General features: G+C 47.0%; 2 protein-coding genes across 5 annotated transcripts; one reads left to right on the top strand and one right to left on the bottom strand.

Moving 5' to 3' along the window:
• Positions 1-1,383: 1,383 nt before the first annotated feature.
• On the bottom strand, positions 1,384-5,123 carry LOC148125473 (uncharacterized). Its single transcript, XM_087936557.1, has 2 exons — positions 4,844-5,123; positions 1,384-1,497 (listed from the first exon to the last, which is right to left on the bottom strand). Exons 1-2 carry the CDS (start codon positions 5,028-5,030, stop codon positions 1,466-1,468), a joined length of 219 nt encoding a protein of 72 aa, XP_087792683.1. The 5' UTR covers positions 5,031-5,123; the 3' UTR covers positions 1,384-1,465.
• An 11,293-nt stretch (positions 5,124-16,416) lies between these two features.
• WFS1 (wolframin ER transmembrane glycoprotein) lies at positions 16,417-27,044 on the top strand. Of its 4 annotated transcripts, none has more exons than XM_087936547.1 (7): positions 16,417-16,553; positions 19,150-19,227; positions 20,681-20,825; positions 22,367-22,537; positions 23,229-23,312; positions 23,419-23,564; positions 24,566-27,044. In XM_087936547.1, the coding sequence occupies exons 2-7, from the start codon at positions 19,159-19,161 to the stop codon at positions 26,375-26,377; spliced, it is 2,427 nt and encodes an 808-aa protein (XP_087792673.1). In that variant the 5' UTR covers positions 16,417-16,553; positions 19,150-19,158; the 3' UTR covers positions 26,378-27,044. The 4 variants fall into 4 exon arrangements, with proteins under 4 accessions (XP_087792673.1, XP_087792675.1, XP_087792676.1 ...); XM_087936549.1 differs by lacking the exon at positions 16,417-16,553 and adding an exon at positions 16,589-16,685; XM_087936550.1 differs by lacking the exon at positions 16,417-16,553 and adding an exon at positions 18,435-18,500.
• Positions 27,045-27,623: the final 579 nt, after the last annotated feature.

Below are 27,623 nucleotides of genomic sequence, written 5' to 3'. Positions count from 1 at the left end.
CCAAGGTTGGACACACCTGGTTTAAACCTAAGTCCATTTTTTAAAATTCAACTAGCAGAGGAATTAATCAAAAGGCTGGGCTGAGACCATTGTTATGCATAATTAACTTATCAGCATAATTCTGAAATGAATAAATCAATAATTAAAAGCCCCTAAAACTCTGTATATAATACAGGCAGTCTTTGATTTACAACAGTTCATTTAGAGACCATTCAATGTGGTAGCCTAGAGGTGGAGCTCTTGCCTCACAATCAGGAGGCTGTGAGTTCAATCCTAGGTAGAAGCAGATACTTCTCTCTCCGGACACGATGAGAAAAAAAATCTGATGGAAAAAACTCCGCACTGGCAACAGGAAAGGCATCCGGCCATTAAAACTCTCTGCTAACTACATTCAGTTGCCCAGACTCCACCCTGCCTGGGATTATGGGGTCGATAAAAGAAGATGATGATAATGATTGGATTTAAAATGGCAGATATTTCTCTCTCCAAGCATAATGAGAATATATCTGCCAAACAAAACTCCGCACTGGCAACAGGAAAGGCATCCGGCCATTAAAACTCTCTGCTAACTACATTCAGTTGCCCAGACTCCACCCTGCCTGGGATTATGGGGTCGATAAAAGAAGATGATGATAATGATTGGATTTAAAACGGCAGATATTTCTCTCTCCAAGCATAATGAGAATATATCTGCCAAACAAAACTCCGCACTGGCAACAGGAAGGGCATCCGGTCAGTAAAACACTCAGCTCCAGGCCTTGACTCCACCCCACAAAGGATAACGGGGTCGTTAAAAGAGGATGATTTAGTTGACCGTTCAAAGTTGCCCAGCCCTGAAAAGAACGACTTACGATGGTTTTTCACCCTTATGACCTTTGTAGCATCCCTCTTATCACGTGATCAAAATTTGGGTACTTGGCCACCGAACTCCTACTTATAACCATCGCCGTTCCTTTCAAGGTCACGGGGTCCCCTTTTGCAAACTTTTGACGAGCAAAAAATCAAGAGGGGAGCCAGATTCGCTTAAGAACTATGTCACTAACTTGTCCACCCGGGGTGATTCACTTCACAAGAAGGGTCGTAAAATGGGGCCAAACTGGCTGAACCAATGTCTTGCTTTACAACAGAAATTTGGGGCGCAGTTGGGGCTGTTAAGTTTTGAGGATTTCCCTGTAATGTAGTAGCACTGACCTCTGCAAGCTTTCTCCAGGAGTTGCTGGAATTTTGTCCTTCTTCTTCTTCTTCTTCTTCTTCTTCTTCTTCTTCTTCTTCTTCTTCTTCTTCTTCTTCTTCTTCTTCTTCTTCTTCTTCTTCTTCTTCTTCTTCTTCTTCTTCTTCTTCTTCTTCCTCCTCCTCCTCCTCCTCCTCCTCCTCCTCCTCCTCCTCCCCCCCTTCCTCTTCTTCCTCTTCTTCTTCTATATATGTTTTTATGGTTAGTAAGCTTTCTGAGCTGAGAAAGTTAGCATCAGATCCAAAATATATCCCCACAACAGGCATCTGAAATAAGAACAAATTCGCTGGTTAGAAAGATCTGGACAGCTCTTCTTCCCACCACGAAACCACTTCCGTTCAAAGCAAGATGGAGGTAGACACACACACACACCCAAGAATCGCCCCTAACAAAAACATGGTCTCCATATAAAATTTAATAAATAAATTAGAAGAGTTAGAACAATTCACCAGTGGAACAACTGGCCTCCAGAAGTTGTGAATGCTCCAACACTGGAAGTTTTTAAAAAGATGTTGGATAACCATTTGTTTGAAATGGGGTAGGGTTTCCTGCCGAGGAAGGGGTTAGACTAGAAGATCTCCACGGTCCCTTCCAACTCTGTTATTCTATTCTATTCTATTCTATTCTATTCTGTTCTGTTCTGTTCTGTTCTGTTCTATTCCATTCCATTCCATATTCTATTCTGTTCATTCCGTATTCTATTCTATTCTATTCTATTCTATTCTATTCTATTCTATTCTATTCCATTCCATTCCATATTCTATTCCATAGTCTATTCTATTCTATTCTATTCTATTCTATTCTATTCTATTCTATTCCATTCCATTCCATTCCATTCCATATTCTATTCTATTCTATTCTATTCTATTCTATTCTATTCTATTCTATTCTATTCCATTCCATTCCATTCCATATTCTATTCCATATTCTATTCCATATTCTATTCCATAGTGTATTCTATTCTATTCTATTTATTCTGATAGTCTATTCTATTATTTTCTATTCTATTCTATTCTATTCCATTCCATATTCTATTCCATAGTGTATTCTATTCTATTCTATTCTCTTCCATATTCTCTTCTCTTCTCTTCATTCCAATAGCACTTAGATAATATTTGAAACAGACAACTCCTTAATACCCTCAACTATAAGACAGAGGAGGGCATACAGCATAATCAAATTTTCAAGATTCTGTTATGATTGAGTGTTTGATTATGTGTATCAAGTTGATTTCAATTCCTAGCTAACATATATATGTTTGGTAGGGGGCCAGACTAGAAGACCTCCAAGGTCCCTTCCAGCTCTGATTTGATTGGTTGATTTTTCTCCTTGGCAATCTGTCCCCGTTTCTTTAGGTTTACAGTCATTGCCACTGTAACTGAGTCTATCCATTTTCCCATTGGACGTTTCTGTGTTGTGTCCAAATTCTGTCTTTGTACTTTGAGATTTTTTTCCTCCTGTATGGCAATGAGGACGTCCTGAAAGGTTTCATCTGGAGATAAAATGTACTCAGAAATAGTCTTTAAAAAAAGCAATAAAGTCCGAACATAATGAGCAGATAGAGGTGAAATAAAAACCCAAAACAAACTACAGTGAAGGAATTTCCACAATGGACCAGGATAAGTAATTACCAACTTCAAGGAGATAACAAGGCAGAGTCTGTCGGAAGGACACCAACCAAGATACCTTCAGCCCAGAATAAAACACGCTTTCCTTCTGGCAATGCTATGTTTTAACCGTCTCTCTTGTATACTATTCTCCCCAGCTGCGACCAATGAGGGAATCATGGCTGCTACCTCTCTCGTAAGCCAAGTTGTTTCCTTTTCCGTTCCTCCCTGCGTGTCCTAGGTTGAAGAGGGGGTGGGCCTGGTTCTTCCTCTGACTACCCAGCTGGCCTCTGCTCTTCTCCAGCCTCCTCCACAACCTCTGGAGCCACAACTCCACTCCCTGTCAGCTGTTCCTCCTCTCCCTTAGAGTCTGACTCTAACAAGGGCATGACACTAACATTATCAGTAGCATATAAAGAAAACTTATACAAAATGTCCTACAGATGGCATCTACCCCAGGCCAGATTGGCAAAGATGTTCCCAACTAGGAGTCCAAACTGTTGTGTAAATGTAAAAAAATAAACAGGGCACCTTTTTCCACATGTGGTGGACATGTTCGGAAGCCAAAAGTTATTGGAGTAGAATTCATAAGTGGATAGAGGAAATAACGAAACAAAAAATTGAATTCAGGCTGGAACTGTTTCTATTAGGAATATTAAGGGGAGATCATACTAAGACAGATGTATATATTATTTTACAGATAATAACAGCGGCCAGGATTGTGTATGCACAGTACTGGAAACGGGAAAATATACCATCTGAGGGGACAGTGATAAGAAAGATTCTGGATTGCATGGAGACAGGCTGACCTTAAAGTTAGAAATGAAATGGAGTATTATTTAGTCTGGGACGCCTGGTATATCTGGTTAGACAATAGACATAAAAATAACATAATAATTGATATATGAATTTGAATGTTGACGATGCTGTAACATTGTTGGAAATGTAAATATGTTTTTAAATTGTTGGAAAATGCTTAATAAAATTTATTTTAAAAAAGGAAAAAAAGCATCTCAAGATTATATTACGCTGGTTTTTAAGGCATAAATCAGCAGGTGACAGACAATACCTGTTTAGATTTTCAAGTTCCTTCCTCAGATTTTTCCCTCGTTGCTTTTCTCCTATTTCATGACTGGGAATTGGGAGCAATATTGATAATATGACACACACACCCCTATATTTCACTGTCTTGTCGCTTCTAAGATGGTTATTAACCATCTTCTAAAGATGGTTATTCTAGGAACTGTTATTTGACTCGTTTAATGCATAAGGGCACGGAATCACCCTATGATGACCCTGGGTGAGATACAAAATAAACACAATCACAAAAACAGATGAAGCCCCTTTTGTTCCTTCACTTTGCTTCAAAGCTCCAAATATCTTTGACGGGAGAAAAAAAAACTCCCCCACAAGCAGTTACGAAAAGAAGGAAATGCCGTTTAAACTAAAAATGCTTATAAATTATAAAGAGTAAAAACAACACAAATCACACTGAAGCAATTAAGGGAACCAGGCAAGATAAGGGCTTGAAGACGTCCACAAATATCGGAACACCCACTGGGAAGGACTCCAAACTCAGAGAGGAACAACAGACTAGAGACATTTCCACGCTTTGTTTCCAGCACTGGCCCATACGCATGTCCGTCCTTTTAACCAGTTCTCACAGTGGCAGCCCATGAAGAGGCCCTTTCCATCCCCATAGACCATGCCATTCCTGTCTTTCCCTTATCCTCTCCTCCCTGTATGCCCTAGGTTGAAAAAGGGATGGGCCTGGGTCTTCCTCTGACTGCCCAGCCGGCCTCTGCCCTTCCCCAGCCTCCTTCACAACCTCCGGAGCCACACTTCCACTCCCTGTCGGCTGTTCCTCCTCTCCCTCAGAGTCAGTCTCCAACAGGGGCATGACACACCCATTGCTTCTCATTAATAAGCCAAAGGGAGACCAAGAAGGGCAAATCTTGCATTAAAAGAATAGGAACTGACAGCAAACTTAAAAACGTAAGCTTACCTTCATGTTTATAAGTCATTTCTTGGCATCCAGAAAAATAAAGGCACACCAGGGCGCACAGAGAGACAAACAAAGAAAAATATAAGGTGAGAATTAAGAATTCCATCTCGATGGAGCAGTTGTTGATCACGCCCTGTTTATTATCACTGTAATTTTTTTTCCTAAACGACAAACCCCACAAGGTCATCGGATGCAACCATTTCCACAGTCAAACACATTGCCAGGGGGGTTATTATTCCTGTTTAAATTGAACCTCGTTAAGGTTTCAAAGTTCTGCAAAGTACTGTTCTTAAGCTGAAGGACGTCAAAATCGTATAAGGTACTTCGTGCAATGAAGTTGTGGGAGCTGCATCACCGGAAGCTTTCAATGAGAGAGAATGGTGTAGGGTCTCCTGGCTTGCGTGCAGGTTGGACAAGATGACCTACAGGATCCCTTCCAGCTCTGTGATTCTGTTCTCTGTTAGGTTCTATGTCACATAAGAAAAACTCAATGCTTCTTCACAGCTCCTTCGTGCCCCAGAGCACGGCTTTTGAGCTAAGGAAGAAGAGAATGTCCCACGAGAACTAACTTAGCAACAGTTACTTAGTGCTTTTGCAGAGGAAGCAATCGTAGCTTCTTCTCTTTTCCCCTCTGGCACAGACCCATGGTTTGGTTTCAGGAGTGTGAGCCACCACCTGCACACAGCCGAAGCACTAGAAAGGGTGACAGCAATTCTCAAAATATCTGTGGTGTCCCAGAAGTGTGATGACCCAAAGAGGTATGGCACAAAGGCAACACAGATAATCAATAGAAGTCCCTTTATTAGCTCCAATTTTGGCCCCAATGACCTGGTTACCTTTTGGGCTGGAGGAAAACTCTCCCAGGAACAGCCTTTGGCTGCAGAGAATCAAGTCCAAAATGTGGTCAACAAAAACTGTAACTATAAGTCCAATCAAGGCAAAATGAGGTCATTGGTCCAGCAGGGCAGGAGAAGGAATTCCAGACATAAAGGAACGGCAGTAATTCAACACAGTTGGAAAGATTCCAGGAACACAGATAACCAGTCAACACAAGATAAATTCACATTTGTTCCCAGAAGATGCTGCACTCAGCTTGCATCTCTTTTAAACTCTCATTCCCAGCTGTGGCCAATGAAGGGAATCAGGACCCTTTCCTTCCCCATAAGCCATGCAACCCATGTTGCTCCCTTCTCTGTACCTCCCTGCGTGCCCTAGGATGAAGAGGGGTTGGGCCTGGATCTTTCTCTGAACTCCCTCTCCCTTGTTCTACCTCACCCTGCTCTGCCTAGCCGGACTTTGCCCTTCCCCAGTTTCCTCCACAGGCAACAGAACCACACTCCCACTCCCTGTAAGCTGTTTGTTTATCCTCCTCGGATTCGGACTCTGACAGGGACATGACAAAAAGGATGTGGGAGAGAGGGAGCCTCTCAGCAGGTGACAGTCGATTGCATCCTTTCCCACTGTCTTCCCCATTGATATTTGGGGAAGCCAGCAGACAAGATGGCAAATGGCGATTCTGCGATCCAGGGAACTTGGAAACTTGGAAACCAGATGTAAGTGGGAACAAGCACCCAGATTGCAATCATGTGAAGGCAAGGGAGATGGTGCAACTTTTTGGGACACCTGTACATACTTTAGGGTCGGTAAAGCACTCTTTCTGAAGTGGTTAAAATTTAAACTGTCATTAAATGAATGGTTGTAAGACAAGTACTCCCTTATTTGGGTGAAATGCTGTAAACGTAAACGATTTCGGAAAATCATTTACATCCGAATTAAACAATTTCTAAAAGATGAATTTCCATCCCAACCTGTATTTTTAATTAAATATTTGTGATATGTAGAATTATACCTGTGAAAATATAAAAGCAATGGTAACGCCATTTTGAACCTCTGTGTTAACCTAAGATAATTTACTGGAATATTATGTAAGAATTCTCTATTGTTTTATATAAAGTTTACATATTTGGCAGGTTAAGCTGTCCAGTGACATGTTAATGATGGAGATTCCTGGAAATGGAAATGGGTAAACAGGACGAGGAAACAGACGGTATGCTACAGCTTGAGACTTTCAAGAAGAGATTGGACTGCCATTTGTCAGAAATGGTGTAGGGTCTCCTGTTTGGGCGGGGGGTTGGACTAGATGACCTACAAGGTCCCTTCCAACTCTATCTGTTATCGGTTAACAGGGGTGTTGCGTAGCTGGATACGTAGCTTGGATAGATTGTGAACCCGGAAAGGGGCAGAGTCTGTATATTTGAGCCTGTATATAAACCCCAGCTTTCCAGGGAAACAAGTCTTCTGCCCATGAGCAGAATTCCCTTTTGCAAAAGCTTCATAATAAAGCTCTTACATATTGTTCATGTGTCTCCAGTGTCTACCTGAATGGTTGATTTTTATCACAATATTACTATTTAATATTACTAATATTATTGTGATGACCCAGGGTGTACCACAAACATAACAAAATCCAAAATGTAAATAAATGTCCTTTAATGCCTCCAACTTGGCCCCACTGTTCAATAATTCTCAGTTGGAGATAAAACGTATTCAAATATAGTCTTCAAAAGAAAGCAATACTGTCCAAACTTAATGAGCAGATAGAGGTGAAATAAAAAACTACAACAAACTACAATGAAGGAATTTCCACAACAGACCAGGATACCAACTGCAAGGAGATAACAAGGCACAGTCTGTTGGAAGGACGCCAACCAAGATAACTTCAGCCCAAAATAAAACACGCTTTGCTTCTGGCAATGCCGTGTCTTAACTGTCTCTCTTATATACTATTCTCCTCAGCTGCAACCAATGAGGGGGATCATGGCCGCTTCCTCTCTCATAAGCCATGTTGTTCCCTTCTCCGTTCCTCCCTGCGTGTCCTAGGATGAAGAGGGAATGGGCCTGGTTCTTCCTCTGACTGCCCAACCACTCTCTGCCCTTCCCCAGCTTCCTCCACAACCTCCAGAGCCACACCTCCATGCCCTGTCGGCTGTTCCTCCTCTCCCTCAGTCTGACTCTACCAAGCTCATGACAATTATAATAAACTCTTATATTACCCCAAAATATATCAACTATGGCTATATTTTTTTACACTACCTACTGGGAAGTCTGCACAATTCCCTCCACAGAGGAACAGCTACTCCCAGTTGTGGGAGTACAATCCAGTGTCGAGAGTAACGCTAACTCGGGCCATAAAACCGATACAAATGTGAACAAAAATTGTATTGCATGGGCTTGTACTAGATTTAAAATGTGTTTCTTTTGACACAGAAGCATAATAATCTCGCTCTAAAGGATCAGTTTGTGAGAAGGCTCCCGGTTTGCTGCCCGGTTGCTGGGTGGGCATGGCCTATCAGAACTTCCGACAGAGCCATTTTTCACCTTCCTCAGGCTCCAGAGGCTTCCCTTGGGCCTCTGGGAGGGCAAAAATGGCCTCCCCCAGGGTACAGGGGCCCTCCAGAAGCCAGAAACAGGCCCATTTACGGACTTCCGGAAGGCCCATTTTCCCCCACCCTTCCAGAGCCTCCGCATCGAGCCTGCACTTACCTGCATCCAAAACAGGCCGCGCAGAGACTCCTGGAAGCGGAGGGGCAAGGGTGGGCAGGGCCAGCCAGTTGGTTCAACTACCGTTTCGGCGAACCAGATGTAAATTGAATCCCACCCCGTTCCCCCCTTCCCCCCAACTAGAGAATGAAATATTTTGGGGACTATTGAGAGGCAGAATTATATTTCCCCTAAAGAGAAGAGGAGAAACGTGTTCTTAAAAGGCAGGAAGCAGCCCCAGTCTTCCTGCTACAGGAAAACAGTCTCGAGCAGAAACATGACATCTTTAGGAATGGAGCTGCCCCAAATCTCTGGCAGACAGTGGGGCAAAGGGATGTGATTCCCATGGCCTCAAGCATCCCCAGCTGCAATGGTGCACTTGATTCAGTGGGATGCTCCTATTATTACGAGGCACTCAACAGGAATCCCATCTTCCCCTCTTTTTTTTTTTTAGGCAGGCATAAAGAGTGGCGCGGTGGCCTAGAGGTGGTGCTCTGGCCTCACAATCCAGAGGCTGTGAGTTCGATCCTCGGTAGAGGCAGATATTTCTCTCTCTGGGCACACTGAGAATATATCTGCTGGGGAAAAACTCCACATTGGTGACAGGAAGGGCATCTGGCCAGTAGCTCCATTCAGTTGCCCAGATTCCACCCTGCAAGGGAGAATGGGGTTCTTAAAAGAAGATGATACATGCATACACGCACGCACAATAACACACCCTCCATTAAATTTGCTCTTAGTGCGTTATGGCTGAAGAAAAGTACTACTGGTATCTGGAGCGTCTGGCATAAAGTATGCCCATCTATCTATATAGATAAAAGGGAACTACCGCTCATGCATCATCACAAAATCTCCAGAACTGTAAAGCCTACAACTTGAAATTTGGCACGTAGATTCCTCTTGGCTTCTAGGGGCTCATTAAGAAAGGATTTTTCCAAATGACCCTCAGAGCATTATTAGTATTTCCTGTTCTGTCTCACCTTTCTTCTTTCCCAAAAGATGAAAGAGTACAAACTCACACAAACACAGGCAGGCAGGCAGGCTGGCTCGGATTTCACAGAGTTAATTCTTTGGAACTGATAACGTCCTTGGCATTCCAACACGCTCTGCCTGCCAAGTCCAAACTGATAACAAGTAAAAGGCTACTTACAGAAAATTACAAGGCAGACCACAAAAACCATTCCCAAAGAAAACCTGAAGTAAAATCAAACTTTGTCCCGTACAAAGTTCCAGCCGACAACACACCCACTTTTATCCCCTGTGGGGTGTGGCTCAATAACTCAGCTCACTCTCTGACCCTCCCACGCCTCCTACGTCGCTGCTCACGTTTCTCCCTACGACGCTGCCTAGGACCAAGCCAACATTCTTCCTCTTGACTCCCTGTCAGGGGCTGCTCCGATATGCCTTCCTCCTGATTAATCTCAGGTTGTTCCTCTCGGTTGTCTGATGAAACCTGAGGCATTATCAGGGAGGAAGGCATTGCCAGAGAGGAAGGTCCTGGGGAGGAAGGCATTCCCTGTTCCTCCTCCTCATCTTCCAAGTCCTCTTCCTCTAGCAGCACAGGCTCGGGAATCGGAGCCACAACAATTTCCTATATTATTCTTATTATTAACACGCTCTGATGCTAAGGAGTTCCACTCCCCCTCCCACCTGAAAAGAAATCTCTTTGAAATGCAGAACACAAGCAGAGGAGAGGAGTTTCAGTTTTACAGCACCAAGCAGCTTTAGTATCGAACAGTTGAGCTAAGTCACTAACAGCATCCATCGGTATTCATCTAGCTAGCGTCCTGTCAGTGTGTGAGAGAGTTGAGGGCTGTTTGGAAACTGAAATGGTATTTGAGCAAGGAGGAGACAGCAAGGAGCCTGGGCGTGGCTTAGCTCAACTGTTCTGTCCTAAAGCTGCTTGGTGCTGTGGAACTGAAACTGAAACTCCTCTCCTCTGCTTGTGTTTTGCCTTTAGAACAGATTTCTTTTTAGGTTGGGAGGGGAGTAGCATGGGAGTGTGTTAATTGCTGTATAATAAATACTAATCAAATAAAAATGCTCTGATGGTAATTTCGAAAAACCCTTTCTAAGTGAGCACCTAGAAGTTTGTAGGCTTTATGGTTCTAGAGATTTTGTGATGATACGCAAGTGGTATTTCGCTTTGAGAGAGAGACAGAGACAGAAACAGAGAGAAAGAGAGAGAGAAAGAGATAAATATAGATAGAGAGAAAGAGAGAGAGAGAGAGAGAGAAACAGAGAAAGAGAGAGAGAAAGAGAGAGAGAAATATAGATATATAGTTAGAGAGAGAGAGAGACAGAAACAGAGAGAAAGAGAGAGAGAAAGCGATAAATATAGAGATAGAGAGAGTGTTAAGTTTGAGCAATGAGAGGCTGAACCAGAGCATGAGTGCAACAGTTCTTTATTTTACAAATAAAGGGCTGACCGTGCTTGCCAAGCCTGGAACTGGCTCGCAGCAATCAGCAGCCAGTTGGACCCCGCAGCCTGCTTTTATAGCTGGCTGCTGGGGAGAACTGACCAATGGGAATGGGGGAATAACGCCCACACAAAGTGAGTGGACCTGAGTGAGAACTCCTTGAGTCCTCAGGACATAACACCCCTTCCCCCAGATGCGAACACGCATAGTCCTTGAGGTAGATGGGGGTTTGTGTTGGCGCCCGGAGCGGCGCAACTCGGGAACATTGTCTGACTGTTCGGTATCAGTCTGTGACGGTTGAGCTGGCATAGTGTCGCCAACACTCTCTCTGGACTGGCATCCTCGGAAACCACCGGGTTGGTTTCTGGAGTCAAACTCTCGTGGGTTGGATCCGGTTGATCAACTCTCTGGGCGCTGTTGTCCGAGTTTGGGCTGACCGGAACGACGCTGGCGCAGACTGGTCACTGGGTGCGGTGTGGCTGGGTGGCGGATGGGACGGTTCCCCTCGACTGGAGACTCTGGATTCTTGTTTGCGAGGTTGCTGAGGCGCCTTCTGAGTTGGTCTATGTGTCTCCTCCAGACGCGACCATCCTCCAGCCTGACTCTATATGATCTCGGCCCGGTGACGGCGATGACCTCGCCGGAATCCAAAGTGGGTCCCCAGCGAAATTCCTTGCGAATATCGGCTCCTGTAACATAAAATGTCTAACCCCAAAGTGGAAGCGAGGGGAGAGTCAGGGCAGTATTGTGGGTGCAGTCTATCTAATACAGTCCTCAGGCGCCGCCCATCAGAAGTTCCGCTGGGGACTTATTGGTGACTGCACAGGGGTTGAGTGCTGGCTCATCAGGAACCGTGAGAGTTTGTGGTGCCAGTCATCTCTGCCAAACCTAGCGAGGGCCTCTTTGGTGGTCCTGACGGCCCTTTCAGCCAACCCATTACTCGCAGGGTGAAATGGGGCTGTGAAAATGTGGCGAATGCCTAGGTTGGCTGCAAAACGGCTGAATTCTACTGATGCGAACTGTGGGCCATTATCGGAGACCAAGGAGTCGGGTAGTCCATGGGTAACGAACAGGCGCGTTAACACGTTGGTGATTGCTAGTGTGGTGGTCGTGGATAGCTGCGCCACGTCTATCCACTTGGAATAAGCGTCCACGACCACTAGGAACATCTTTCCATGCACGGGCCGGCCAGATCGATATGGATTCTAGACCAAGGGGCGCTGGCGCTCTCCCATCTGGTAGGGGTGGCGATGGGGGAGCAGGACGGGATTCCTGGCAAATGCTGCAGGAACTTACCCAATTGACAATGTCCTCGTCTAGACCCGGCCACCACACGTAGCTGCGTGCCAACGCCTTCATTCTCACAATGCCGGGTGTCCCTCGTGCAACGCTTCCAGGACTCGGGCACGCAGCGAGGTCGGGATGACCACCGAGTGCCCCACAGTAGACAACCCTGCAAACTGGACAGCTCCTGCATGCGAGTCTTAAAGGGTGCGAATTTGTTATCAACATTGCCTCCCGGCCACCCCCTCCTCACCCAGTCGAGCACCTGGGCGAGCGTTTGGTCTGCCTTGGTTTTGGCGGCGATGTCAAGGGCGGTGATGGGCAGGTCCAACTGGGTGATTTCAAAATGGCATTGACAGGAGCTGGGTCACAGCCGGAGCGGGTAAGGGGCAGCGACTGAGTGCGCCAGCGTGGGATAGAGTTTTGCCCGGGCGGTGGATAAGTTTGTATGAGTAGGCCGCTAGGAAAAGCGTCCACCTTGTCATCCGAGGGGAGAGGACTTGAGGTGTCTGTTTGTCGCCGGCCAGTAGGCCCAGGAGGGGCTTATGGTCGGTGACCAGTTCAAGAAGTGGCCAAAAAGGAATTCGTGAAACTTTTTCACGGCTGCAACAGCTGCTAGGGCTTCCTTGTCTATTTGGCTGTAATTTCGCTCCGTGGCCGAGAGCGTCCTGGAGAAAAAGGCGATGGGGGCCTCGGCGCCATTGGCGAGTCGGTGACTAAGGACCGCCCCAATTCCAAAAGGGGATGCGTCTGCTGCCAGTACTAAAGGAAGGTTGGGGTCGAATTGGATGAGCACTGCCTCTGACGTAAGTAGTGATTTGACGGCGTTAAACGCCTGGTCTTCTTTGTGCCCCCAGTGCCACGGTGACTTTTTGTCTAGTAATCTGTGTAGGGGTTCGGCTACTGAGGCTTTATGGGGCAAAAAGGATGCATAAAAGTTTAGGAGTCCCAAGAAAGCTTGTAGCTCCGTTTTGGAGGTCGGTGTGGGAGCTTCGTGGATCGCCCTGACCTTGGACTCCAGGGGGTGAATGCCAGAGGCGTCAATTTTATAACCCAGAAAGTCCACCTGTCTAGTGGCAATGGCGCATTTTTCTTTTTTTAACTTGAGGCCATGCTGTCTGAACCTCTCTAACACTGCTCGCACTCTCTGGAAGAGTTGGGGTCTGTCCCTGGCCGAGACCAAGATGTCGTCGAAGTAGGGTACTACACCAGGAGGCCCTGTAAAATCCGCTCCATGAGGGATTGAAAAATACCCGGGGCAACACTTACGCCAAATTGGAGACGCTTGCATCGGAAGGCACCCCTGTGAGTGACGATGGTCTGAAGTTCCGCTTGTTTGGTTATCAACAGGGAACTGTTGATATGCTTGAGACATGTCCAATTTAGCAAAAATACTGCCCGGTTCGAATGTGTGCAATAAGTGCTGAATGACGGGCACGGGTAGGCGCTAACTTGTAAATATTTATTGATTGTTGTCTTGTAGTCCGAGCAAATTCTCAGGCTACCATCTTTTTGAGGGTGTGACAATGGGCGTCTCCCACTTGGCGAAATCTGTTGGCTCAATGACCCCTTGTTTTAGTAGCTTATCCAATTCAGCGTCTAGTTTTGGTCGAATAGCAAATGGAACTCTACGTGGTTTTAATCTGATTGGGACTGCCTGGGGGTCAACGGTGAACGAGATGGGGTTCCATTATAACACCCCAGCTCCTCGCTGAACACATCTGCGTAGTCAGCGAATAAGGAGTCAGTGTCTGAGGTTGAGACAGCATGGACTCCTGTTAACCCTAGGCCGAGGTGGGGAAACCAATCGAGCCCCAATAAGGTGGGTAGATTGCCGTTAACTACCACTAGAGGTAGGTGGCCTTTAAAAGCTCTAAAACTGACAAAGAACTTGCCTCTGCCGATCACGGGAATGGCCTTCCCCTGGTAGTCCTTCAGACCGAACTGGCATCTCTGAAGCCGGGTAGTAGATAGGCTGGGGTGGAGTCTCTTGAGGGTGTTCCACGAGATTATTGAGAGCGCTGACCCTGTGTCAACCTCCATGTGGCACGGTTTACCTTCTAGGGAAACGGAGAGAGAAATTTTACTAACAGAGTGGCAAGTACGCCTGGCAAGGCGGTGCGTGCGACAGTTTAATACTTGCCTCTGTGGTCCCGAGTGCGAGGACGGGGTCTTTGTGCAGCGCTTTGGGGGCTTGGCAGACTCTCGCAATGTGCCCCTCTTATGGCAGTTGTTGCAAACGGCTCCTTTAAACTTGCAGGTGGCCCTTTGATGTGATCCCCACAGGCTAGGCACAGGGTGATGTGCTTGGGTGGACCGGTGTATTCTTGTTTGGCCCCCTACCTGCGACCGTCTGTCATTGGTGAGGCGATGGACATCGTTCTCATCGTTGTGGCCTTCCTCCGCTTCCACCTCTTCGGAATGGACTGGGAACGCTGCTAGTTTGGCGCTTGGGCCCTGAATTTCGGTGGCTGAGTTCGTTGCTAGCTCGGCTGCTAGGGCCTCCTCTACGCTTGCGCGAGGTTGAGGTCTTTTTAGCTAGCAGTCGCTCTGTAGGTTGAGATCCTTGACCCCACAAACCAATTGATCGAGGAGCATGTCCTCCAGGTATGTTCCAAACCCGCAGTGCAGGGCTGCTGTTCTGAGGGCGGCCATATATTGGTTGATGGTCTCCTTACTTGATTGCTTCCTCATTCGAACGTGAACCTCCTGGCGATTTGTGAAGGCCTGGGAGCGTAGTGGTTTGTGAGGATCTCAAGCAACTCGGACCACGGAACGTTTTTAATTCTCTCGGCGCCACGAGTGCTGCAGCGGTATCGTAAACGGTGGCTCCGCAGTAGATTAGGAAATAGGATTTTTCCGATGCTCTCCGCATCCGACAGGCCGACCGCATCGATGTAATGATTGAAACGATTCTTATACGATTCCCACTTCTCTTCGTCTGGTTTAAACGCCGGAAATACTGGATTGGAACTCATGGTGCTGGAACGGCTGGGCTACCTGCGGAGAAATCTCTGGGACTACGAACGCTCGTGAGTTACTAGTGATATCAGCTCTGGAGAGGTTTTTTGCTACCCTCTCTTTCTCTCTCTCTGGGTTACCACGTTGGCTGCTAGCCGTTGGAGGTGTCTTGATTCGCGCCAAAAAAGTGGGCGTTAGTGACTCTCTACAGCGCTGTGCTGTGATTCCTACTGGCTCGAAATTCAAATGACACCCGTTTGAATTTCGCGCCAAATGCAGAGCGGCTGCGGCTTGCAGCGCTTCACTTTCCCCGTAGCGAGGCTAACAAGCGGCTACAGACGCTTCTAACTATTTGACTCAGACCGCTTTCTCTGGCTGCGGATCTGCGTTTGCTCTTTTGATCGCTCGTTTCGCTAGCTGACCGCTCTCTCTGGCTGCGGATCAGCGTTTCCTTGTTGCCAGCCGATCGCTCTCTCTGGGCTGTAGATCGGTGGCTAGTGACTCAGCGGTTGCAAGGTGCTTCTGGTAGCCATCCCATCCTCGTCGCCAGTGTTAAGTTTGAGCAATGAGAGGCTGAACCAGAGCATGAGTGCAACAGTTCTTTATTTTACAAATAAAGGGCTGACCGTGCTTGCAAGCCTGGAACTGGCTCGCAGCAATCAGCAGCCAGTTGGACCCCGCAGCCTGCTTTTATAGCTGGCTGCTGGGGAGAACTGACCAATGGGAATGGGGGAATAACGCCCACACAAAGTGAGTGGACCTGAGTGAGAACTCCTTGAGTCCTCAGGACATAACAGAGAGAGAGAGAGAAACAGAGAGAAAGAGATAAATATATATATAGAGAGAGAGATAGTTAGAGAGAGAGAGAAAGAGAGAGATAAATATAGATATATAGTTAGAGAGAGAGAGACAGAAACAGAGAGAAAGAGAGAGAGAAAGCGATAAATATAGAGATAGAGAGAGAGAGAGAGAAACAGAGAGAAAGAGATAAATATATATATAGAGAGAGAGAGAGAGTTAGAGAGAGAGAGAGAAACAGAGAGAAAGAGAGAGAGAAAACGATAAATAGATAGATATAGATAGTTAGAGAGAGAGAGAGAGAGATCACATTTTTATTTAAAGACACACACACACACCAGTGTTGGAGAATTTCACCGCTCTGTAAAAAAAGAAAAGAAAAAAGGAATAAATGTCCCAGGAAGGATGAGAAGATGAAGAGAAGAAGATGAGAGGCGGCTTCGGACCCGGCAGCCCTCCATCCTCCCCTCCACCCTCCTCTCCCCTCTCTAATTGGGCTTCGAGGCTCCGCCGTCTCTCCGCCCCCCAGTCCCGCCCGGGCGAGGGCAGAGCTACCCAAGCGCCGGCTCCTCCTCCCCGGGGATCCCGCTCGCCCGCCCGCCCGCCTTCCCGTCGGCGCAGGGCAGGCGAGAAGGGCCCAGGATCGCGGCCAAGGGCGAGCCGGGAAGCCGCAGCAGCCGCAGCAGCAAGCAAGCCAGGCAGGGAAGGTAGGTGGGTGGGCTGGCGGGCGGGGGTTTCTCTCCGGCTCCCTCTTCCTGGAATGCGCGTCCCCGCCGAGCTAGGGCGCGCGCCGCGGGTTCCCGAGTCTTGGCTTGCCTGCCGGCCGGGAACTGGGAAAGGTGGGTCGCGGGGTGGGTTTTTTTGGGGGTGGGGGTGGCCAGGGACACTCGCGAGGCTTTGATTCCCCCCCCCTTGCAGGGGAAGGTCTAAGCGGGGGTTGGCCAGGTGGAGAGAGGGCTGGGCTCTGGGTTCTCCGGGGCGTCTTAGCTACATATAGATTAATCGAGTTGGAAGGGACCTTGGAGGTCATCTAGTCCAACCCCCCACCCCACACCATTCCTGACTCATGGCAGTCAAGTCTTTTCTTGAGAAGCCTCCAGGGATGGTAAATTAATTGACAGATTAACAGAGCTGGAAAGGGACCTTGGAGGTCATCTAGTCCAACCCCCCCGCCCAAACAGGAGACCCTACACCATTTCTGACAAATGGCCAGGTGGGGTGAGGCATTACAAGCTGCAGGTGCTCTAATTTCTCCCTCCCCCCACCCCCAATGCCCACCCTGGAAAGGCAGAGAAAGCCCCCTCCTCCCCCACAACCCCCTCCCCTCCCTGTCCAGCTCTCCGGTAGCATCGCTCAGCTGGCAAAACGGTTGCAGACGCCATTGCAATGGGGGGGGAGAGAATATAGTGGGGTGGGGGAAACAAGGTGTTTTTTAAAAAAAAGATGACCAGGAAATTGAGCCAATCCCTCCGGCCTCATGACTGGACAGGACTGGACTCAGCAGCTGCCATTGATGATGCCTCTGGGGAGGGAGGGAGGGAGGGAGGGAGGGAGGGAGGGAGGATGGCGCTCAGCTCCACTTAGGAAGAAGGAGCGGAGGGTGGAGGGGGCAGGGAGGGGGCGGAAGGAGCGGGGGGGCAGCCAGTCCCAGCACATCCTTAAAAGGGGCCAGCGACTGAGGGAGTTAGGCCCTCCCAAGTAAACCTCCTGGAGAGGTTTGGCCAAGCCAGGATCAAGAGTGGGGGGGGGCGGTAGGGAGAGAGAGAGAGAAAGAGAGACAGAGAGGGAGGGAGAATAGATTGATGGAGATGGAGATATAGATAGATAAATAGATAATAGATCGATGGAGATGTAGGTAGGTAGAGAGAGAGAGAGAGAATAGGTAGGTAGGTAGATATAGATACATAGAATAGATAGACAGAAAAGGTAGAATAGATAGGTAAGTAGGTAGATAGATACAGAGACAAGATAGAAAGATAGATAGATAGATAGATAGATAGATAGATAGATAGATAGATAGATAGATAGATATAAAAGATATAGATAGATAGGTAGATAGATAGATAGATAGATAGATAGATAGATAGATAGATAGATAGATAGATAGATAGATAGATAGATAGATAGATAGATAGATAGATAGATAGATAGATAGATAGATAGAAAGAAAGAAAAATAGATAGGTAGGTAGATAGATAGATAGATAGATAGATAGATAGATAGATAGATAGGTTCTCCTCAACCCCCATGAACACCCAGCAGCCCACACCTGGTTGTAACCCCTCGTTTAATTTCATCTCCGTCAACATGTTGTTTTGGAGATGATTTGTAAGTGATAGAACTGAGAGGTGGAGATAAACACTTCAGATAAAAGTTTACTGCTGGTCAAATATTTAAACTCTTGACCTTGTTGCCAAAGAAATATAGATTGTTTAATGTTGTGAAATGACAACAGCATATGACATTAAAATAGTTTTAGAGTTCACAAGTTGGTCTAAGAGGCGAGCAGGCGGCAGCTAAGCTCCCTCATTATTGTCTATATTGGGATTTCTCTCCTGGAAAGTTTTCAAGGACGACAAATGGCTGCGCATTCTGGTCTCCCTTTTTAAGTGTGTGAGACGTATCTTAGGATCACAAATCAAGTCTCTTCTTCGGTAGGTGTTCACGTTGCCTCGCTACTCGATGCCATCCAAGGGAAATGGTTTTTTCTTAAAAGACTCCTTTTCCAAGGAGGGTGTCACCGGAAGGCCTTTGGCACTGCAGGATGAGCAAATTGATACTTGGGCCCAGCTGTCTGCTTTGCCCTCTTGGTGACCCACCGGATTCTAGAACTTGCGGTGGGGGGGGGGAGATCGCAGGACTGTGAGTAAAACTGGGATATCTCTCTCTCTCTCTCTCTCCCTCCCTCCCCCTCTCTCGTCTCAGTCTCTCTCTCTCTCCCTCTCTCTGTGTCTTTTTCTCTCTGTCTCACTGCCCCTCTCTATCTCTCTCTGTTTCTCTTTCTCTCTCTCTCCCTCTCTCTCCTCTGTCTCTCCCCACCTCTCTCTTTCTCTCTCTCATCTCTCTGTCTCCCTCTGTGTGTGTGTGTGTCTGTCTGTCTGTCTGTCTCTGTGTGTCTCCCCTCTGTCTCTGCCTCTCTCTCTTTCTTCCCCCCTTCTCTGTCTCTGTCTCTCCTCTGTCTTTCCCCACCTCTCTCTTTCTCTCTCTCATCTCTCTGTCTCCCTCTCTCTGTGTGTGTGTGTGTCTCTGTCTTTGTGTGTCTCCCCTCTGTCTCTCTGTCTCTCTCTCTCCTGGCTTTTGTAGAAACCCACGATGGATGCCGCCGGTTTTGAGGAACTGTTGGCCAGAGCAAAAGCTGGAGAACCGAAGTCGCAGACAGAGGTTATATCGCGCATGCTTTCTTGCTGTCTTTACCTTTTCTTCGTTAAACATTTTAAGGAAATAATAGAGACGAGGAGGAGGCATCGCAAAGGAACACAAGAGTTAAATAATAAGTAAACAGGGGCTCTAGATACAGAAGTTTTCCTAGACATTGCAGGTACTTCCTCAACTTACCACCACAATTGAGCCCCACATGTCTGTCGTTAAGCAAGACATTTATTAAGGGAGTTTTGCCCCCTTTTTATGACCTTTCTTGCCCAAGCCGTTAAGTGAATCGCCACAATCATTAGATTAGTAACACGGTTGTTAAGTGAATCTGGCTTCCCCTATTGATTTTGCTTGTCGGAAGGTCTCATCAGGGGTTCATGTGACCTTGGGACACTGCGACCGTCGTAAGTATGAACCAGTGGCCAAGCGTCTGGATTATGATCAGGTGATCATGCGGATGCTGCAACGGTCGTAAGAGTGAAAAACGATCATAAATCACTTTTCTTCAGTGCTGCTGTACTTTTGAAAAGTTGCTAAGTGAAGAGTAAAATAATATATATATAATGTATTATATTATACAGTATATGATATAATAAGTAATATATAATATATGTCATCTAAATATTATATATATATTTATTTATATTATATAATATAAATATACTATATATACTATATATTATATATTATGCATTACACATTACATATTATATATTACATGTTACACATTACATACTATGATAGATATATATTATATAATGTGTGATATATAATAGGTATAATGTAAATATATATTATATATTTATAATATATAATACATGAATATTGTATAATATAATATACAGTATATTGTATATATAATATATAATATTCATATACTGTATATAATATATTATGTACACATTACATATTATATATTATACATTATATGTTACGCATTACATACTACAGTAGATATACATTATTTAATATGTCTTATATAATATATCATATAATATGTATAATATAATATAATATATATATTTATACTATATATGATACGTTATGCATTACACCTTATATATTATACACTATACGTTGCACGTTACATATTATGGTAGATGTTATATATAATATGATATATATAATATATTCATATAGATTTATACTATATATTATATATTTTGCATTAAACCTTATATATTATACATTATGCATTACACATTACATATTACATACTATAAATTATATATTATAACAAGCGCTCTAGAAGGCCATGAAGATTACCGTCTTCCTAGATATTACAGGTTGCCCTCAGCTTATGACCACAGTTGAGCCCAAAATATCCGTTGCTGAGCAAGACATTTGTTGAGTGAGTTTAGCCCCGTTTTATGACCTGGATGTTAAGTGAATCCCTGCAGTTCATTAAGTAAGGAACGCATTTTCCCGACTGAAATGAGGGTTAAAAATCTCCCGTTTTTCGCAGGTGGGGAAGCATTACCTGACGCTGGCCGGAGAGCAGGATGAGGAGCTGAACAGCTGCAGCGCCGTGGAGTGGCTGATCCTGGCGGCCAAACAGGGGCAGAAGGAAGCCCTCCAGATCCTGCGAACCTGTTTGGCAGAAGGAAAAGGTAGGAGCACGTTTTCACGCTCACCGGCAGTCCTCGACTTACAGCTGTTTGTTCGCCGACCGTTCAGAGTTGAAAACGAGGACTCGTATCTGTTTTCCAACCTTTGACTCTTTCCCGTGATCGTGCGACCAAAATTCAGACGCTCAGCAATTGGTTCCTATTAATGACCGTTGAGGCGCCCTTTAGGCCACAGGGATCACTTCCAACGGTCAACGTTAACGAGGAGCCACCTCCACTTCACAGCCGTGGTACTGTCTTAGCGACTGCAGCATTTCACTTAATAGCTGCGGCAGGAAAGGTTGTAAAATGGGGCAAAATCCACTTAAAAAGCGCCTCACTTAGTAAGAAGAAAATCTGGGGCTCAGTTTTGGTCCTAAGTCGAGGATTGCCTGTACTTCCAGCCAGTGATCAAAACTACCGGTTTGCATGAAACGGTCCGAACAGGCAGGAGCCCATCACTGCCCTTAGATTTTGAAGCCACGATGTTGTTCTTCTGCCTGGACCTCGTCAACTTTCAATCTTTCCTTGGAGGATTAAGTGAAGTAGGTCATATTTTTCCAGGTGTCGCATCCCATGCCCGAAATATTCTGCTTTTTAATGGTTTTGATGATTTCCCTTGGCTTTCCCAGGCAGCTTATTGTGATGACCCGGGGCATGGCACAAAGGCAACACAGTCAGAAAATCAGTAAGAGTCCCTTTATTAGCTCCAACTTCACCACAATGTCCTGGTTACCTTCTGGCTGGAGAAAAACTCTCCCAGGAACAGCCTTTGGCTGCAGAGAATCAAGTCCAAAACATGGTCAACACAAACTGTAACTTAAAGTCCAAACAAGCCAAACTGAAGTAATTAGTTTGGCAGGGCAGGAGCACGAATTTCAGACTTGAAGGCACGGTAAAACTCACATGGTTGGGAAGATGCCAGGAACACAGATAAGCCACGACAACACAGGATAAAGTCACGTTTGTTCCCAGCAGTCTCCCGGACGCAGCCTGCCTTTCTTATACACTTCCCTTATGTCTTCCCAGCTGTGGCTATGGAAGGGAATCAGGGCCCTTTCCTCCCCCGTAAGCCACGCAATCCACGTTGCTCTCTTCTCCTTTCCTCTCTATGTGCCCTAGGATGAAGACGGGGTGGTCCTGGGTGTTCCTTTGAACTCCCTCTCCCTTGTTCTACTTTTCCCTGCTCTGCCCAGCTGGACTTTGCCCTTCCCCAGCCTCCTCCACAGCCAACGGAGCCACACTTCCATTCCCTGTCAGCTGTTTGGCTTCTTCCTTGGATTCAGACTCCGACGGGCGCGTGACACTTATCCGCTCCTCATTTCTGATTTTTTTATACTCAACTCATACATAACACCTCCTGTAAATCCACATTTCAAATGCTTCCAGTCTCTTCAAGTGGCTTTCTGTCCGAAAATCCCAACTCTTCACTCTGTAGAGCAGGACAGAAACCTCCATAGAGAGGTTTTGCAACCGGGGGTGGGGAGTCAAATCTAACCTTTGCAATTCCACACACACACACCCTTCTTCTTCTTCTTCTTCAGGCATCACTTCAGAAAATGTGCAAGAGGTGAAGAAATTATTACATGAGACTAATTTGGAAAGAGCAGTGAGGAAAGCAGCTTTGGTCATCTACTCGAAATTAAACCCGAAAAAGAAAAAGGAACTGGCTGTTTCAGAACTGTTAGAAAATGTTGGCGAAGTGGACAGCGAGGGTCTGTATCGTTCATTTGCACGTTAAAGCTGTGTGCTAAACCAGAGTTGCTTGGGATAGCAAGATGGGTGGTTTATAAATTTAATAAATAACTTAGGGGTATTCCTCGACTTACAACAGTTTTGTTGTGGCCCTCCAGCGGAGCTGGCAGCAGACTCAAGACAGTGAGGAGGTTGGGGAGGAACATGGGCCAGTCCTGGAGTCTGGGGAAGGCTCTGACAAGGGCTCTGCGTCGGAGGCAGAGATGGGGCCAGGGCCGTCCGACAGTTATCAGCTGCCTTCGGAGTCGGAGTTCAGTGGGAAAGAAGAACAGCTGGAGCCTGTTCCCAGTGTGCACATGCACAGAGCTGCCAGGAGAAAGGAACAGTTAAGGAACAAGGGAGTAAAGGGGGAAGGTTACTGCAAAATCCCCATTTCTGCTCCACCCCACTAACCAGCTTTCCAGCTCTGTTCTCCTGTGCAGGGCAACCAAAGAAGACCCAGCCAATCAGCCGGGGCTCAGGAGGCAGAGGAGAGATGGGGGCGGGGCCAGTCAGAAGTGGTATTTGCTGGTTCTCCAAACTACTCAAAATTTCCGCTACCGGTTCGCTAGAACCTGTCCGAACCGGCTGAATACCACCTCTGGTTTTAACCCTTTGTGTCCCGCTTCCCATTAAAACTCTTCACACCGACCTGTGTTTCCGTGAAAACAGGCCAAGGAGAACAGCGTTCGGGGCCGCTTCCAAAGACCGTCCAGAAGCAAAGAAGGATGCTGGAGAGATTGGTTAGCAGCGAAGGTAGGGAAAGGCTGCCTGGGTGGGACTCTCTCCTCTTTAGACCCTTCTCCGGCCTTCTGCTCAGGAGGAACCATAGAGATTTTTTTTCCTCTTGAATGCTTTTTAGCTAAGAACTATATCGCCTTGGATGACTTCGTTGAAATAACCAAGAAGTATGCCAAGGGTATCATCCCATCAAGCATGATCCCTCAGGATGACGATGACGATGAGCTGACAGGAAAGAGCCCCGAAGAGCTTCCGTTCCGACAAAAGGTGAAGAGCTGGAGGGCTTCGAAGCCATACTGGTCCCCGCCCCCTGCCCCCTTTGGTCAGGGAGGGTGGAGGACGCAGAGAGGACCCTGAAAGGGTTCCCGGAGAACAGCCCACAAAGGAGGGAGAACCTGGCAAGCGTGGACCAGGTGGGAGAAAGAGCCCCTTTCATTGGAGAGTCTCCAGAAGGCCCAGTTTCAGGTCGTAGGTCGTGGGGGCGCTGGGATCACCCAGCCTCAGGTGCAGAGCCAAAAGGTGGGTCTTACCAAGGCTTCCCACCCTCCTTCCCAACCATATTTAGGGGGGTGAAAAAGGGAAGAGCGTGCTTTGTTGAAATTCAGCCCGTTGGTCACCGAGTTGTGGTTAAGTATGGTCTTCAGCTCCTGGGCAGCGCCCTCAAGAGATCTGTGTACCGCTTCAGACGCGCTTCCCAACCTTGATTGGGCAACAGATTAGAGTGGGTGGGCCTTGGCTGCAGCCCACCCACTCTTTGCAGATTTAGCTACCCTTTTCCAATCTCTCGTGGCCTGCCACTGGACTAAACAGGTGCCGTTGGGCCTCTTCTGTCCCCTGGGAAGATCCCTGTGCGGTCACTCCCAGCACGTTGTTTTGTCTGATGGGACAAAGCCTGGGCCTTGGGACGTGTTGTTTCGGAGCTTAGTTTGTTTCCTATCCTAGCCAGCTTGCCAGTCTTGTCCAGAAAGACAACTCGAGGTTCATTTGAGCCTCTCTGCTGCTTGGGATGACCCATGCATGGGCTCTCTTCAGTGGTGGGATCCAACTGCTGTAACAACCGGTTCAGGGAGCGCGCACGCAATGCGTTTGAAAATAGCAAGCAGCCCCAGCAATCCGCGCTGCTGCGCCGATCTGCTGGGCTTCAAACAAAGGAAATATAGGACAGAATAGCACAGAGGCGGGTGGATGGGGTCAAACCATCGCCGGAACTACCAGTTTGCCTTAACTGTTCCGTACCGGATGAATCTCACCCCTGCCTCTCTTTCCAGATCATCAAGTATCCCCTCCACGCCATCATGGAAATGAAAGAGCACCTGATCGAGGTGGCCTCCAAAGCTGGCATGCACTGGTTGTCCACCATCATCCCAACCCACCAGATCAATGCCCTGATCTTCTTCTTCATCCTCAGCAACCTGACCATCGACTTCTTCGCCTTCTTCATCCCCCTCGTGATTTTCTACCTCTCTTTCATTTCCATGGTGATTTGCACCCTGAAAGTCTTTCAGGACAGCAAAGCTTGGGAGAACTTCCGCACCCTCACGGACATCCTCCTCCGTTTCGAGCCCAATCTGGACGTCGATGAGGCAGAAGGGAATTTCACCTGGAATCACCTGGAGCCTTATCTCCATTTCCTGCTCTCGGTCCTCTTCGTCCTTTTTTCCTTCCCGATAGCCAGCAAGGAATGGATGCCCTGCTCCGAGCTGGCCACCGTTTCCGTTTTCTTCATGGTGACAAGTTACATGAGCTTGTGCACCAGTGCGGAGCCCTACACGCAAAGGGCCCTGATGACCGAGGTGACGGCGGGGGCCCTCTGCCTACTGCAAGGGGCCCCCGAGCACTGGGGTTACGTGAAGCTCCTGGGTAAAACATTTTACAGTCTTCCCCTCGGCAGCGTCCTGGTGCTGAACCTCAGCCTCCCTTGCCTCTTGTTCCTCTACTTGTTCTACCTTTTTTATCGCATGGCACAACTGAAGAAATTTAAAGGCACCTATTGCTACTTGGTTCCTTACTTGGTCTGCTTCATGTGGTGTGAACTCTCTGTCGTGATTCTGCAGGAATCGACCGGGCTTGGTCTCCTTCGGGCTTCCGTGGGCTACTTTTTATTCCTCTTTGCCCTTCCGGTGTTAATGTTGGGCGTCGCCCTGATGTGCCTTTTCCACTTCCTACGATGGCTGATAACGCTGGAGCTGACCAAGGTCCTGGTCACTCTCCTCCTTTGCGCGGTTCCTTTGCTCTTCCACTTTTGCACGCGGGCCAGAGTCTCCATCGTCGAGATGGTGACGTCCCTAACCAAGAGTTCAATTGTGAAACTTATTCTGGTGTGGCTTTCCGCCATTGTCCTCTTCTGCTGGTTTTATGTCTATCGCTCAGAAGGGATGAAAGTGTACAACTCGACGTTGACGTGGAATCAGTACGGGTTTCTCTGCGGGCCCCGGGCTTGGAAGGAAACCAACATGGCGCGAACTCAAATTTTATGCAGTCATCTGGAAGGCCACCGAGTCACCTGGACCGGGCGATTCAAGTACGTCCGAGTGACCAGCATTGAGAACAGTGCCGAGTCCGCCATAAATATGCTTCCCTTTTTCCTTGGGGACTGGCTGAGATGTTTGTATGGAGAAACGTATCCCGCTTGCGACCCCAGAAACGCCACCTTGGAGGAGGAGGAGCTCTGTCGCTTGAAGTACTTGGCCAAACACGACTGTCACATCAAGAGGTTCGACCGGTATAAATTTGAAATAACCGTAGGCATGCCCCTTGGTGGCGAGAATGGCAACCGGGGCCCCGAGGTGGACGACGTCACCAAGGACATTGTGTTGAAGGCCAGCAATGAGTTCAAGCAGGTGCTGCTGAACCTGAGGCAGGGCAGCTTGGTTGAGTTCAGCACCATCCTGGAAGGCCGCCTGGGGAGCAAGTGGCCGGTCTTTGAGCTGAAGGCTCTTTCCTGCTTGAACTGCCTGTCGAAACTCTCCCCGGCCGGCCGGCACGTTAAAGTGGAGCACGACTGGCGGAACACAGTTCAGAAAGCCGTAAGATTTGCCTTCAATTTTTTATTCTCCCCTTTCCTGTCCGTTGCCTCTTAAGCTCTGGTTGTTAATGCCCGCTCTTGGTTGTCGCAATCAGATTGAACGGCCTTTAGCGCGGTACGTTATCCTGCAGTCCTAATAATTTTTCTGCCTCGCACAGCGGACTCTACATTTAGAAGGATGACGAGCGGCTTACTGATTGAAAGCCTAAGGAAGGATATTCTAAAGGACTAACCTATCTAACCAAAGATGCTAAACCCACAACTTTGCCTTCTATTTATTCTCAAAAATTGACAGTGTTCCACAGGTGAAATACTCAGCTGGAACACTCACACTGATGTTAAAACGAGGGTGCGTGATGAAACCTGGGCACAAATGTTCCAATTTACGACTTGTGCCAGGCGCCACGAAACCATGAGCTTCTGTTCTCCCTTCGCTCCTAAGCCCACGAACTGTGGAGGAAATAAATTCTCTGCCAATAATTACATCCTGCGAACAGAATCGAGTTAATTCAACGGTACAATTGGGTGTGTTTTTTTTTTTTTTCCTGAGGAAGGGGCCTTCGTCCCGTCCTCGTTTTTTTTTTTTTTTTCTTCCAGAAAGGAGGAGGAAAGGAAATGGTTTAAGTGATAAGCACGATTGCTTAACTCTGGAAATGGTAATGAACATCTGGAGATGAATTTGTCCTTTTTGATCACAAGCATAAAATAATGATTTAAAAATATGACACACACTTATTGTCGTCTCTTTTTTTGTACCCTTCATATGCATGTAGTATGTTAACATACCAGATTCTGCATCATGCATGGAGTAGCCACTGGAGGTTTTGAAGCACGCCTCACCTTACTCTGAGGTCAAGTCAAGTTGTCCTCAGTTCTGGGTTAATGGCTCTACCTCACCCGCTCCTTCTGAGTCTTTTATCAGCCTGGTTTGAATAGAGAGCCTTGCCCAATTATTCACCATTATTCCTAATCATTAGGGTTTCTCTGAGATTGGGAGGAGAGCAAATCCAAGAAATTTGCAGAAGCCCACCGACATCCAAGCCCGCCGATATCCCAAGCCGCCTCTCCGCTCTTTGAATTGAGGATACCAATTCTGAAATGTGTTTGAATATTAGTAGCTCGGGTTGGTGATTAGGCTGTCGGTTTGAGCTCTGAGCTTGGTGATTTGGCTGCAAACGTTTCGTCCCCTTTCGAGGAGACGTCCTCAGGGCACTTTGAATTGTCCTTGGCGACGAACCCAATTCAAAGCGCACTGACGACGTCTCCTCAAACGGACAAAATGTTTGCAGCCAAATCGCCAA

Source organism: Pseudonaja textilis, chromosome 6, assembly GCF_049901715.1.
Source record: "Pseudonaja textilis isolate UNSWEBS1 chromosome 6, rPseTex1.2, whole genome shotgun sequence".
Classification (NCBI taxonomy): domain Eukaryota; kingdom Metazoa; phylum Chordata; class Lepidosauria; order Squamata; family Elapidae; genus Pseudonaja; species Pseudonaja textilis.
This window is presented reverse-complemented; position numbering and strand designations above follow the sequence as displayed.